The following is a 16,444-nucleotide window of genomic DNA, read 5'->3' as shown; positions in this document are numbered from 1 at the left end:
TAGCCAAAAGGCAGCAAAATTACAAAATGTACCTTTTCTTCTTTGTCGTTGTACTCTTTGCAGAGCGGCGTGGTCAACTGCTGACATCAGGCGCAGATTTTGCTTGCCGTTCGATTTCTCGCCATTTTTCGCTGGTACTAGGTACTTCAGAAAAACCGCCGTATCAAGAAAATACCTTCTACCTGGTTGAAAACCGGGTTTCCAAACAATATTACCTTGCAAGATTCCGACAGTGATTTCTAGGTGGCTTGCCGCCAATTTGTATTATTTTGTGCCCCGATCAAGATCAGGGTGGCATTGGACCGGCGAAAGCTTAGTTCATCACCTAGCTAGTTCTAACACTTGGATAAGATTATTTAATTAACACAAATATCCAATGATCTATGTAGTATACCGCCTTATAAACTTTATAGGAAATTTTGCCCCAGGAACCAATATAACACCATATCATCCAGGTCCCTCATAAGCAACTTGTTTATTTATTTTAAATGCGTTTTCTAATGGGGTATGATTTGACCATTGACATATATCTAAGGACGGGCCTTTCGAGGACTAAGAATGGTGCTAGTTCAGTGGTGTCACTCACGAATGTGAGCCTATACAGTCTAACGCAACTAGTTGCGACCAATCGCGCGCGTGATGCGAACTCATCAACCAATCGCGTTGTTACTTGTGTGCGTGATACCCCTGTTCTAGCCCCATTCTTATTGCCCGTAAGGCTCGTCCTTAGATATATGTCAATGGTCAAATCATACCCTATTACAAAGCGCACTTAAATAAACAAGTTGCTTAGGAGCGATGAGTGAAGATGATATGTAAAGGAATTTCATACACACCTTACACACCTAGGCCTGTAAAGCAACCTTCATTCAACCATCAAATAACCTTTAATTCTTATTTTGTAACAAAACTTTTCACCCTTTCGATATAGAAAATTGAACTTTTTTATTTATTTTTTATACTACGACGGTGGCAATCAAGCATACGGCCCGCCTGATGGTAAGCAGTGTCCGTAGCCTATGTACGCCTGCAACTCCAGAGGAGTTATATGCGCGATGCCGACCCTAAACCCGCCCCCCCTCGTTGAGCTCTACTAACTAATATACGAATAAAATAAATTGACTACATTTTTTTAAATAAATACTACTAAATAAGTACAGTCAACATCCTTAATGATGGATATTTGCTGTACCAAGTTATATTGGTTTACCTGAGCATTCTACTTTGTAAGAAATGGGAATACGCGAAAGAGCTATGTGGTCTTTCCTTTTTGGAGGCTTTGTTTTGTGTGCAGGTTTGATTAAAGCTGGGTTATTTTGTGTGCTCAGAATTGCAGTTTTTTTAATAAACGATTAATTGTTTTTAATGTAGATGCTCTTATTATTTTTAATTTAAAAAGGTCAAGGTTAAAGTGAATGAAACTCAACTCTTTTTTCCACGTTTTCTTGTGTTAATAATACTACTCTACAGCAACTTTGGTAAAAATATTGATTGGTAGTATGGCTGTGGGTAGTAGCATGGCGTCCATTCCATAATGGCCTTATTTTCTTCTAATTTGCAGACAAACCTTTAAGTTACGCTCCGTTTCAAAGGGAAGCCATGATTGTTGAGCTCCATATGGAAATAATGCTATCTGCCGTGATAAGAATGTAACCCGCATTACAATAATCTTATCCTGAGCACTAAATCAGGAACACTGGCTTTAAAAATAATGTAATGTTAAAGGAAAATGCTGGAACTTGGAAGGTACTGATGCTTTAATGTAATATCTCTGTTTTCTCTCAGTCGTTCCTTCTTGCCTGTAAATTATGATCATCTTGACGGCTTTTTAGATAGAAAATATGACTTGATTCTGATCGTATCTTTTTTAGTTATTTATAAGTTAGTAAATGTTTTGCACAGACGGATGTCTTGGCGTTTTTTTTTTTTTAATTTTTACACCGAAAAATGCTGACGCATGAAAATAATAAGATTTCGTCGTATTTGGAGGTACAGTCACGGACATTAATTGTTGAGCCATTTAGGATTTATTTGAACCGTAAACGGGTCAAAGGGTAAAGTCGGTGACCGTAAGGCGAGCTCCAAAATTGCACGGGCACAAATGAACGAAATTATTTACAATGGCTATGTAATTTTGCGGCTGGGTGTAAATATTACATAACCAATTTTGATATAAACTGTTTAAGTCTTAAACAAGCCGACTTTTCCAGATAAAACAACCAGCAACCAGTTATATTCTGTGAATTGGTGACATGTATACTTGCAAAATTTATTTATTTAATCTTTATTGCACAAAAGAAAACCTTATAGTACAAAAGGCGGACTTAATGCCATGAGGCAATCATATCAAGAAAATCATCAAATTATATGGACACTGGTAATTCAAATGGAAATGTTCTGATTATTCATTTGAAATTCGTTGCCACCGGCACGCCGGTAATGTAAAAGCGTTATTTACAACGGTGAGTAAACTTCAGCTACCCATTATAACAAAACAGTATGCTCCATAAAATCAACATAATCATAGCCTCCATAAATCCCTTTGTCTTGCCGCAGCCAATTATTCAGTACTTTAATTCGGCCTAGATTCTATTATTATTCTAGATTCGTGCAGGACTCGATTACAGTACGAATAATCAACAAAATGGATGTCGTGCCGCGATTCGCAAGAAAAATGGCTACTGTTTAGCGGAATGATTAGTGAAGTGATTAGAGATGGGCCGTATTCGGAGTATGGAGTTTGCGGAATACGAATATTAGGCCGAATTTTCGGTTTAGACCTTACCGATCCGAATTATTCGATTCATCTGTATAATCCTAATAAACCTTTTGAAAATGCTTTATTTATATTAGTAACTGAAGATATAAATCGCTTCCTTTGCATCACAGGTCAAAAAGCAAGGCCAGGGACACTTAAATAAATTTCCAACTCTCCATATGGTCAAATATAATTATTACAAAAATGCTATTATTCCTTAAACGATTTTCTAAATGATATTTTTGAATAAATTGAAGTTAATACTAATAATGTCAAAATGTTATATTTTAATTATAAGATATTAGATTACGTATTATTAATATAACAACAATGTTGCTAATATGTCCTAACGGGTGCATTGTTGTCACCTAAGATACAAATAAGTCCTACTGTAAACACATGTATGCAATTAATGATATGAATATGAATATGAATATCAACTATGTTTCATTATTATATCCTATCTTTATTTTATGTTTGTGTGCAACTTAGTTTAAGATTAGTTACCTACCTATAGTTTTAAAATTTTACCACTAGTAGGATCCATGTCTGTACTGACTAAAATATAAGAACATCTTGTAATACCATTGATGCAATAAATAAATGACTATGATTATGACAACATCCTATGGATTAAACATGTCTAATCATGTGTTTTAATGACAACGGGAAACCGTAACCCGGTGGAAGAGAGTACTTCAAAACTTTTGTGAAGGAGCTAACATTTTATATTGTTGCAACAAGACAAACAGAATATAAAACATTTGCCGAAAATTCTGCATTTTTAACCGAATAATTAAGCTGAATACGAACATTGGAAAACTTGCCGAATACCGAATATTCGTCCCATCTCTAGAAGTGGAAGTTTAACAAAGTTGACAGTGTTTATAATTATGTTTACATTGGTATTCTGAAACATTTAAAGAAATGTAAGTGATAGAGAGCTAGTGATTTATTTTTAATAGATAACGAATCGTAACTACGCTCCGTCTTAGATTATCTATTGGCGCCTAGATTGTGGTATTTGTGGTATTCAAAAAAGTGATGTGTGCAAAGGAAACCAGCTGTCTGTGATGTTAACTCGAAGTTCCTTTTTAGATACCTACCTGTAAACAATGAGATTAAATAACCATACATAAGTAATACTCATACATAAGAAGCACAAAAAATACTTCCATATATATTTCTATACCTACGAAGAAATCTGTTATTTTTGTTCAATTTTCGCATTCCATTCATCTTTGTCATACTCGTTGTTAAACATGAGCATGTGTCTTTCTCTTTCGGTGAGCGGGAGCATGTTAGCACGTGCACATCCCTCGCTTACCAGATGCGACTAAATATCACTTGTAAGTACAGTGTACTTCAATTTGCCTATAATAATGCCTATCTTGAGTTATAATAAATCATTGCTTGTATATTGTATCATAACTTGTAAAACGATTTAGTAGTACCTACCATCGTCAATTTAGTGATTTTATAGTGCGTAGATGGGGAATAATTATTTGGTATTTTATCAGTACTTTCATTTGTTTAAAATGCAAGTAAGCCGTCTAAGCTGTTTTGACCATTTATATATGTAGAGCCATTCATTGTACAAATTATTACATTTTTTTTAGAAGAATTAAGGGCTTTCTAATATTTAACTATTCAGTCTCAAGTTACAGGCCACCACTGAGCTACGGTCGTAGCGCTAAGTGCGGTTTCCCGGTATGTAGCAAAAATGCTTCGTAGATGCAAAACGACAACGTGTCGTGATTAGCGCTGAATAGGTTAAACAGACGAAAACAACGCAATGATTCCTAACATTTCCATTCCCAATCTAACCTAACCAAACTTAAACTTAGCACCGAGTAACAATCCAACAAGTTATGTATTCCCCTGCAATTGTACATCATTTGTGGTCACGTCACGCCGCCATTACGCCGCTCGGCCAATGGGAGCACGACGTTTAATGCGCTTCCATATTTGAAAAGAATGAAATATGAATTCGTAATTTGAATTTGGAAGCGTTTAAGGTTCAGTTTTGTAGATTGCTGTTGGTATATCGGGGATCTTTAATTATTTTCTACCTATATAAGTGGGTTTTTGTGAGAATGCGATGTTAATAGTACATTACGATAAAAGTGCGAATTACCTATTCGCACATGTATCGTACAACGTTTTACAGTACATATGGCCCTTTAAATGTTCGACACAGTAACGTAATATGCTAATATTCGCACTAGTGCGGTAAAGTACCACCATATGTACTGTAAAGTATATTTTAGCTTAGTTGGAGTACTAGAGATTTAAAGGCAATAAAAGATTACGATTCAGTTTAAAATAAAACTCTAGAAAATCATAATAACGCACTTATCCCATACGCCATTAAAAATAATAAGGTAATCATTCCAAAGTAGCAGTTACACGTAGCTTTCAAAATTACCAAGATGGCGGCGGGATACGTTTTTAAAATTCGAAACTCAATAAATTACGTTACAAACCGAGCGTTGTGATTGGCCAGCGTTCGGTAATAGTCGAGTAATGGCTGGTTCTCGTAATAGATCGATTTGTATTAAATGATGCGTGAAATGAGCTTGGTCGTTAACATTATGTTCAATGCCAATGATATAAAATGATATTTATGGCTATTGTAGTCTAATGGATCCATTTACTATTTTTGTGGTTTTCCACATACAAAACATGTTTAACATTCTTGATGTTAAATCGATTATATACAGTGCTTCCTACATATAATAACATTGAGAGCGATTTCAAACAAGTAGGAAATGGTTTTACAGTGGTAATTAGAGCTATAACTGTTGTTTTTATTGATAATATCATAGTACTAAAGTGACTATTACTGAACTAGAGCTTTATTTTTTCAAACGAGAATACTTACGCAGCGGCTCACGTAAGCGAATAACTCTCGAATGCGACGCGGCGCGGCGCGCGGCGCCGGCCCAACGGCATTCGCGTTCACAACGATATCGCCCACGTAGGTATCAAAGGATTGAATTGAATTCACCCGCGCCGCGCCGCGCTGTTTCGCGTTCGCGGGTTATTCGCTCACGTAAGCCGCTGCGTTATATAAAGTTGTTATTCAAAATGCGAAGAAAAGTATCATAAAATATATATGCACATACATACATAGGTACACGATGTTGTATATCATTTTATAACAACCAATGTAGGTATGTGTATAACACGATATACAACATCGTGTGACAGGGACATCATGATTGTAATTTATTATGTTGTCCCTGTCACACGATGTTATATAACATTTTATAACGGCCAATGCGGGAGTACCATTACAAAATTAATTTGCGATAGACCCGATATATAAAATATAATGTTTTTTAACATGTTTTCAACGCGAATGTTTTAAATGTTAAATATATTTGCAGTTTTCAACTAAATAAAGGTACCTACTTAATATAGGTTGTCAATAAGGTGCTATCGCCATTAGGAAATCTACTTGATCGACCACCAACAATGTGGTACGTAGATTACGAGAACCTTTTGATTGAAAACGTGGCATATGTGGTCGGTTTGCCACCAAGGCCACCAAGTTATTGACAGACATGCTTTTACTTATCTTTACAATACATCCCACTATTTTCATAAGTGTTAACATATTTGGATATTTATTAGATCATGAAAAAACTGTTGTACAGGTTATTATTAACTTTTAGGAGAGAAGAATTTATAACCTCAATTTACATGGAAGTATATTGGAAGTGTGTAAACGGTTTCGCACGGGTTGGACAGCAAATTATACACTTAAATCTTACTCAAGAATCACTCTACCGACAGGCGAAAACCGCATGAAAATCCGTTCAGTAGTTTTTGAGTTTATCGCGCACATCCATATTTACATATAAACAGACAGACGCGGCGAGGGACGTTGTTTTATAAGGTGTAGTGAAGTTGCGGGTAGTTGTTGATTTCTAGTTCCCGTAGAAATCCTTAAATAGCACGTTAACTTATTGTATGAATGATTTTTTTTAAATATTTTATTGAGGATATTTGACCTGATTCGTACACTGGTCAAGTCAAGTTCCAGCGAACATATAATTTCAGTTTTATTACGAGCCTAAAATCGTTTCGCATAATAGCCTGTACTTTTATACCAATTGTTCGGGCAATTTAACATACATACATACTTACAAACGTACATAATAGAGCTTTATGTTTAATGAGATTTTTATTTATTCATGAGGGAGCTATTAAACCGTGGTTGAATTGCCAAGATAATATGCAGATGATGTTTAATGCTTGGGTTTTTATGAATAAAACGGAGGAAATAATTATTTTAATAAGAAATTATGTATCTATGATTAGTAATCTGAGTAAAATGATAATGCGTTATGAAACTTATGAAAATAAATTACTTCTTGAGCTTTGTGAGCTAATAAATCTAATAAGATTAGGTATAATTGAATGTGAGAAATCTAATTGGAATTGGAAGCTGAAATTCTATTATTATCAGACAAGATTTTTATTGTTTAGGTTAGGTTAGTTGCATTAATAGTTGTTAAAAACGAAAGTTATTAATTCTTGTATGGCTAATATCTAATCTAAATATTTAGGTTTACCTACTTTTAATTTATTATCCTCCAAAGTTCAACAACTACACCTAAATATGTCTTAAATTGAAGGTGCCCATTCGATTAAGGTGGACAGTGGACAATAGTAGCACTTGTCAACTACACCTACGTATGTCTAAGAGTTAATGTATATTTTTTGAAAAAATAGGTCCTACCACATTCCGTGCGCCGGTATTTTCTCGGGGCTGTGTGATTACAACCGGTGGTAGTTGGCGACTTTCAATGTGTAATATGCCTAAATTGTAGAATAAAGACTTTTAGTGTCACCTAAATTTGTATGTGGATTTAATTATATGGACCATTTTATGTAAAGTTGTACACTAGACACATTTTATTAAAATATGGGTGGTTTTATGTTATTTCTACACAGAATTACAAGCACTTTCAATTTAAATAGGAGAAAAAATCGTCCCAAGATTTTTATTTCCATTCCATTATAATTTTTAATAGACTTAATTGTATGACGGTATTAGAATGACAAATGTATGAAAATTTAGGGACACATAGGGATCGAAAGAGCTCGTGATTTTGATTGGAAATAACATTAAAGAATTCCCGAATTTCAAATAAAACTGTAGTATGTAATTTTAAATAAAATGGCCCACATTCCATTTTAGATATGTCTCACACTTAACTCTCTTTCCAGCCTCCTTCCCCATCACAAGGCGGATCGGCCACCCATACCAGAACCGAACGCCGCCGAAACGCAAGAAACCCCGCACCTCTTTCACTCGCCTGCAAATAGCCGAGCTGGAGAAGCGGTTCCACAAGCAGAAGTACCTGGCGTCGGCGGAGAGGGCGAGTTTAGCGAAGACGTTGAAGATGACCGACGCGCAAGTCAAGACGTGGTTTCAAAATCGAAGGACGAAATGGAGGTGAGTTTCTTATAGCAAGGTAGTGAGTTCAATCCTCATTGCCCCTCAATAGTCTTAATGGTTCTGTTTAGGAAAAAAATAAGAAAATGGTCAAAGGTTGCCTAACAAAAATTGCAAGCACTTTTATTTGTCGATAAAATGACTGCAAGTGAGATCAAAATCAACTTCATAAGAAGATCCTAAAAGCAGTATTCTTAAGAATATAATACAACCGCCATGGACAAAACCAAATTTCACTATTATCAATGCTAAATAAATAATCTCGCAGTGTTGAACATTTTCTGACGCGAGGTCGCACCAACTATTCATTTTTTACAAAACTTACATTAATATAAGTACTATGCCAACGATGCCAACTTGCCCCTAATCTTTAACTTGTCTCCGGTATTAGTGGAAGAATTAATCAAGCAGCATATCGGCGCCTAGTCGGTTCTCATTAACCGATAAACAGGCTAATACTAAACAAAACAATAAGTTCGAGATAAAACCCATTAACACGGCCTACCTGCGGAGTCGTTCCGATCGCCCGGCAAGCACGAGTTTCACTTCGAAAACCGTCTTTTACTCTTATGTAGGGTTTGCCTTTGCACGACGGATCTAAAATGTATGGGAACATCTGTGGATCCCGATCCAGATCCGTATAATTTCATATATGATTTATGCAATTCAGATTTAACAATTTGTTACGGTTTTGATTTTATTTTGACACGACCTTGAAGATCGCTCACGCTGATTAGTGCATGAGAACTGAAGTGATCATCGTGCGTGTAATGCGCGCCAGTCACCAAGACGATCGTTAAGGTCGTGTCAAATCCAGTTCAAAACCATAACATTTTTTTTAAATTAGAATCGACCTCTAGGACGATGTTCGCGGTAGCCCTCTTGTTATAACTAAAAATTAATAACATCTCAAAATTAGATATTTTAGCCTAATTAAATCTGACTGCTGTACCTACCAAGTTGTTATCAATATCTTTTAATGGCCACTCGTAGGTACACAGATTTTTGAAATCTAATGAACAATCAGGCTACAGATCAAATATTTATGTACAGTCAGCAAAACTATTAGCTTGGCACATGCATATTTTTAATAGCTATTAGCTTTGCTGACTGTACTTATTTATTTCCGCTTTTTAACAGCTTGTAAAAGTATGATCTGAGCAGTGGTGAGCACGTAGGTAACATGGTTGGTTACTAAATTCTGTTTCTGCAATAATCTTTATCTACATAAAATATACGAACGAAAGTTGAATAAACTATGTATATATTAAAATGAAGTACACAAAATCAGGAATTAATATGACAATATCATTCAAAATGGCCTCCTCTGGCCTTGACACAGGCCCTCAAACGACGAGGCCAGTCATCAATAGCGGCACGCACGATTGTCATGTCTAATTCCGTCACTGTCTTAACTATGGCCTGCTTGAGAGATTCAAGATTTGTGTGGAGTTTAGCACAGGTTTTCTCCTCAATAACCTGCCATATGGCATAATCCAGGGGGTCCGGGTTGGAGGACGGCCAGTCTTCGTGGGCAATAAAGTCAATTTTGTTCCTTCGAAACCAGGGCTGAGTTGTTTTTGCCTTATGTGCAGGAGCTGAGTCCTGTTGAAAGACCCATGGCTGGTTTTGAAATAGGGTGTGGCTTAAGGGCTTCACTATTGGTTCGAGAACGGTTTCCTGGTAAACTTTGGCCCCAGTTTTCACACCTTTTCCACAGAAATGAACCTGTGTTAGCCCTGAGTATGACACACCCAGCCAAATCATCACATAAGAGGGATGATGGCTTCGTTGCACTCTCGGAACAGCCGCAATCGCCTCTTGACTGTTTTTTGCATACACTCTGTCATTCTGGTGGTACAACATTCTTCAATGGTAAATTTTTTTTCATCTGTAAATAGTATTTTTCGGTGGCCATTTTGTGCGTACCGCTTCAATAGCACGCGACTTCTCTCTAGCCTCATAGTCTTTAATCGTCCATTAAGCAAATGACCTTTTTGTCAGCGGTAAGCGTGTAGTCCAAGGTCTTCATTGATAACTTTTTTTAGGGAGCTTCTCTTCACAGACATCTGTATTGCCAACAACTTTTGCTTCCCGACGGGGTTTCTTGCAATTCTCGCCTTCACTGCCTTTATTAGAGCTGGGGTCCGAACGGTGCGTGGTCTTCCAGACCTCTTACGGTCATCGAAGCTCTGAGTACTATTGTATCTATTCATAATAATTGTGCGATAAACAAATTGTTTGTTGATTTTTAGGTTTTCAAGCAACTTCAAAATCATGTTTGGCGGGTGCCCACATTTGTGCAACGCAATTACTGCGATACGATTCTCTTTTAGGCCCCAATTCATTATAGATACGACGAGATAAGCGTTATGTGTGGTATATAATTATAGCTCACAAATCCGCCACATTATGTCATTTTTTATTTTTTCGGTAGCATTTGTTTTAACGGAAATAAAGAGGTTGCAAATCGAGTAACAGAACTTAGTAACAGTAAGCAGGTAACAAGTAGAAGCAGCTGGTGCAGCTTGTAAAAGTATGCAAAATGAGTTCTATGAAAATACAGCCGTTCAAACAACTTTGTCAGTAGACAAAAGGCGCAAAATTCAAATTTTCTATGGGATGATAACTCTTCGTGCCAACATTTTTTAAATTTGCCGCTTTTTCTACTGACGGAAATGCCTTAACAGATTATTATATGACGGTTATAATGACATGTCGTTGTAAAGTTAGCGTGCACGGACTCGTGACAACTCGTGACTATTCGTGCAAATTTACAAGGAGTTATTGTTACAATTTTTCATTCAAATATTTCTAACCATAAACTATTAGTCAACCACTACCAAAATAATAATAATAATAATAATTCAGCCTATATACGTCCCACTGCTGGGCACAGGCCTCCTCTCATGTGCGAGAGGGCTCGGGCTATAGTCCCCACGCTAGCCCAATGCGGATTGGGGACTTCACATACACCTTTGAATTTCTTCGCAGATGTATTGCAGGTTTCCTCACGATGTTTTCCTTCACCGAAAAGCTAGTGGTAAATATCAAATGATATTTCGTACATAAGTTCCGAAAAACTCATTGGTACGAGCCAGGATTTGAACCCGCGACCTCCGGATTGAAAGTCGGACGTCATATCTACTCGGCCACCACCGCTTATACCAAAATAATAAGAATTGAAAACCATTTTTTGTGATATATCTTCCCTATTTTTTATCGTCATATTAACACCTTTCTCTGTCACCTTTCATCAATAACCCTAACAATAGGATAATCCAATAGCATAAACAATAAACTTCTAGTATCAGGGAGTAGATCACGAGTGTATGTTTTTTTTTACAAAGCAGTGGCATGGCGCCGCGCGTATCGAGCAAGCGTTATCGAGTCCGTACACAAACAGCGCTTGTCCATTAGAAGTAATCGCCCGTGATGCCACCAACACGATTCGGACCGGCATTGTCTCGCAGTTTTGAATTTAGAATGCTTTTGTTGCCGAGGGGCTTTACTTTTTAATAGGTGCCTATAACTTTTTGCGAGCGGCCAGAGTTAAATTGAAGTAGTTTTTTAACGAATAATGTGATAAAAAAAGTACGCAAGTGTATGAATTGTATGAGTAGATATAATACGAGTATGTACCAATTCAATGAGGTTTTGTTGGGTTTTGTTGATTAAATGTAACAGTTTTTTTAATACATGCTCGTTTAATGCTCGCGTTTATATTTCAAATTGTATGTTTAACAATGCCTACCTAATTCTAATAACGGTGGTAAATTTATGAATATTTTTACGATGTATTCGATATAGGTATTTTCATTTTTAAAAATGTATATTATGATTACTTTTGACGAATTCGAATGCCTCACGATTGTGTTTATATAGGTTAAGTGCATTTCATTTTTATCTTTTTGGAACCATTTTTTTTTCATTTATCATGGTCTGAAACTGGGTCGTTGTTGTAAAAAGTGTGCAGAAAATGATACGATTCTGCTCTAGAGCACAGTATTATCTGAGTAGGTATTTTCTTCTTTTTTACGATATGCAATGAAAATTTTGGTTTTAAATGGGTTTGTTGTATAATTTCCATTCTTATAATTAACTCCCCATTCCATAAATAACGATATTTTTACCTAAATTGTTAAATGGAAGTACCGTTAAGAAATACTACCATATACTACTGAAGTTTATACTCAGCCGTATTTTTTTAATTGCACATGTATTTTACTTTCCTCGTATTCGAAATGAAAAGTAGGGTGTTTAGCTAAGGTGAAAGGCACCATTTCAGTCTCGGACTGTTGGCGAATACAACCAAACTACCTCGACAGGAATGGGTGCCTTTTATCCCTTGGTTAACAAATCTACTATTTCTATAAAAAAAATGATTTGTGTTTTTGATCCGGCCTCCGCCACTGGAGGGCTTTGTCATTTTTTCTTTATCATCTATTTCAGTTTCCAATTCACGCTGTCCATTTTATTAAGACAAATAAGTAAATTAATTAAGATTAAATAAAGAAAAATAAGAGACACCTGAAACAAAAGACAACAGTCAAGTGCTACGTTATTCCATTAAATACCTGTTACTTAAAGCTATTTAACCGTCTGTAAACATATACCTACATAAGTAGATCATTAATATAGCATACAAATGTATATGTTTAATTTGAATATTGCTCCGCGTCATGTCATCGTAGTTAAATTATTCATGAATTTAAAAGCCTCGTCCGAACATGTGTCCTATTGATTAAACGCGCTCATTAAATTATGTTAATTGTCGTTTCCGAACTAACTACAGTCGTTTACGTATTTATTACATATTTATTATTTCGTTTCTGGTTGAACCATAAAAAAAGTTTTGTATTTTGTGCAATTAAGTTTGACACATTCACTGCCAAGAATTCGCTAGATAGGTAGATTTTGTTGTTAATCGGCTGTTAGCGTACTTCAGATCGGTTTGACTCCTTGGCACTGCGTAGAAATGTCGCCTCGCTCTGCATTTTCTATCGCATGTATAACGGGGAGTGCTCCGAGGAATTGTTCGGATGAATCCCTGCCGCCTCTTCCGCCAGCGCTCTACGCGACAACATTTCCATCTTCACCATTTAGATGGTTGGCAGTCCTCAACTGTGCGTTTCTCCAGAAACTTCCCGCCTCGCACAGACAGCTAAACTGTGGAATGAACTATCGCTTGAGGTATTTCCGGACCGATACGTCCTTCAGACCACCAAGAAAAGAGTGTACTCCCATCTTAAATGCCGGCAACGCAGACAACTGCAGACACTTCGTTTGGGCCGAACCTTTAAAAAAAGACTCATTTAAGTAAAGATAAAGATAAAAGGGGATTTATTGTACAGTTTAAGATATTCTAATATTGGTCCACGAACATTAACATTCTTGAGACGTTTATAAAGGTTGGCTTTTACATGTGTTTGTAATATAATCGTTCACGTTCGGCTTCAAAATGATTATTTATACTTGTAAGATATTTTAACCACTCGCTTAGTATAAAATTTGTAAAAGTGCTGGTAGACTAGCGGTAAGAGTGTGCGACTTTCAATCCGGAAGTCACGGGTTTAAACCCGGGCTCGTACCAATGAGTTTTTATGGAACTGTATGTACGAAATATTACCTGGTAAATATCAAATACCAGTCGCTTTTCGGTGAAGGAAAACATTTATATGAAAAGTATGAGGTATACTCGTAGTCGTTCATTTTGTAGCTGGCCCCAAACGGCTAAGGGTCTCCCCAAACTAGTCGACGCCGTTTCGGCAAATCGCGTACGGAAAAAGCTTTATGTCAACGCAATAAGAGCGAATAAGTCGTAAATCGGCTCGGCCCACGCGAAACGACGTCTTTCGACGGGAAAACGGCGTTTTGCCGTAAAGCTGTTCGCATTCGTACGACTCTGTTTGCAGCCTACCGCACACGTTCGCATTCATAAATCTCCTTATACCGCCGTACGGTGCCGGAAAGAGTTGAACGGCTCCGATCACGGCCGAGTACCTACGATAAGGACCGGTCAGAGGTGGCGGAAGCCGTTCAGCGTCTTCGACGGCCGAACATAGCTGACGACGGCCGAACAGAGCCGATGACGGCCGAAGTAGCTACTGATGCGTTTGTATTTGTTCATTTGAATTATTACCCACATTAAAATCTGCAATAGATCTGACAACACGGAAGTAATAATGACGGAGGAACATTTAATAATATTAGTCGGTAAATATAAGTGTTTATATGCCGTGTCTGACTCTAAGTATAGTGATCTATATTGCCACAAAGAATCAACCCACGGTCGCCTCCGCTTTTGCTGCTGTTCTAGCTCTTCCAACAAGTAGGCTACGATAAAAATGCTGGTAAGCCTTTTTTTCCATGCCCGTCTACGTAAAATATCCATCATCACAGGTTATATAAGTAACAATTACCAAGGAAAATAATCTTACAGGTCTGTTCAATTTCAAACTCAGGTGTTACTAACAACCAGTCTCCAAAAATGAGATTTACGATTGCCGATCACCCGCTGTCCTACATCTGTTCGTCGGACTCAACGGCTGTACGTGTGCTGTCTGACGTCTCGACGGCAGGACGGAGCACGGGAGAGCCGACCGTCGCTTTACAACTGTTGCGATAGCAAGTCGCAGGCGATCGGGCGTCTCTACGGCCGCAAGGGGGATGAGACTGCTAAACGCAGGTGTCCAACCGCGGAGACGGTCGATCGGCTAAATGCGAATAGTGTGGTGTAAAACACTCGGCGAAAGCCGACTCCGCGTCGACTGGTTTGGGGAGACCCTAATCCTTTGCACGTGCGGTTTTACTTACAATAGACAAAGGGGCCAGCTACATAACCATATCCCGGTCGATTTAAGTTTAGTAAAACTAACCATGAATCATTCAAAACTGTGACTATAATAATATTTAGGTTGTATAATAAATATGCCTTGACCAACCTAAAACAACAGGTACCTAATAAACCACTCTTCTTCTTGTTCCTCGCGTTGCCACGGCATTTTGCCACAGCTCGTGGGAACCTGAGGTCCGCTTGGCAAGTAATCCCGACAATCGTCGTAGGCACTAGTTTTTACGAAAGCAACTGCCATCTGACCTTCCTACCCTGAAGGTAAACTAGGCCTTGTTGGGATTAGTCCGGTTTCCTCACGATGTTTTCTTCACCGAAAAGCGACTGGTAAGTATCAAATAATAGTGTATATAATAGTTAAACCACTAATAAATTAAAAAGATTGTCACTCTGGCTAACCTCACCCAATAAATAAATCATTATTGGTAGAGTTGAATCGTCATCGGAGTCTGGCCGCGATAGGACTGAGTCATTTGTCATAGATAAAAGCTATTCATTTGTGTCGCTAGATTGAGTGTCTGGACTTAATGTGACGGAATATCATTATAAGTAGTACTACGAGTATTTGGGATTATACGACATTGAGAGTCGTAGATGCTATTCTCGATATAAATGCAAAAAATTACTAAAACTTGGTCAGGATCTTTGACACATACTCGTACACTGAACACACATGATGTTACATAATACTTTTTCTAGTTTTTGACAAATAATTCTTTTTACGCTGTAAGTCGTCATCGTCATCACAAATGAGGATTGAAAGTCAATAAAGAAAAACCAGTACTGTTACTGCCACAACACATTTTTTCTAATCTGCTTTGTTATTAGGTGACTAGTGGACTTTTCATCTTTACTTTTTCTATATTATAAACGCGAAAGTGACTATGTCTGTCTGTTACTGCTTCACGCGTAAACCGCTAAAGTGATTTAGATGAGACTTTTAGTAAGGAGAATAGTTTGAGACCCGGGGAAGGGCATAAGGCCTGTCCACAATAAAAAGTGGTCATGCATAATATGATAAATCTTTTAAATGTATGTAAATTTTAAAGCAGTACGTTTTTTTAAATAAATTGTGGATATCACAATACATATATTTAAAATACAAACATTATAAACGTTAGGCTGTCTAAGAATTTTAGCAATATGTCTCCCATTGGTAATCTTTTTTTGTACAGCGTCTTCTGGGCCAGTTCTGGCAGTCTTTGCCAAGATTTCCCGTTAAAAATATATTTTATTATTTTTAATGAGATAATCCAAATAATACCTTTTTTCACCAAATTACGCCCTCTTTTCACAATAGAAACATTTCTCTTTATGTATTTAGATTGAGATAGTTCTGAGGTTTTTTAACTTTGGTGAATTT

The 16,444-nt window shown here is 37.1% G+C and overlaps 1 protein-coding gene across 1 annotated transcript in view; it reads left to right on the top strand.

The window, feature by feature from the left end:
• The window catches only part of LOC133529589 (T-cell leukemia homeobox protein 2-like), a 58,876-nt gene that overhangs the window by 27,127 nt on the left and 15,305 nt on the right, over positions 1-16,444 (top strand). Inside the window, exon 2 of the mRNA XM_061867335.1 lies at positions 8,000-8,228. Coding sequence (XP_061723319.1) covers positions 8,000-8,228 — 229 coding nt within the window. The remainder of the gene's footprint in view (positions 1-7,999; positions 8,229-16,444) is intronic.

This window comes from Cydia pomonella, chromosome 21, assembly GCF_033807575.1.
Source record: "Cydia pomonella isolate Wapato2018A chromosome 21, ilCydPomo1, whole genome shotgun sequence".
NCBI lineage: Eukaryota > Metazoa > Arthropoda > Insecta > Lepidoptera > Tortricidae > Cydia > Cydia pomonella.
The sequence above is the reverse complement of the archived record's forward strand: the minus strand, read 5'-3'. Positions and strand labels throughout refer to the sequence as shown.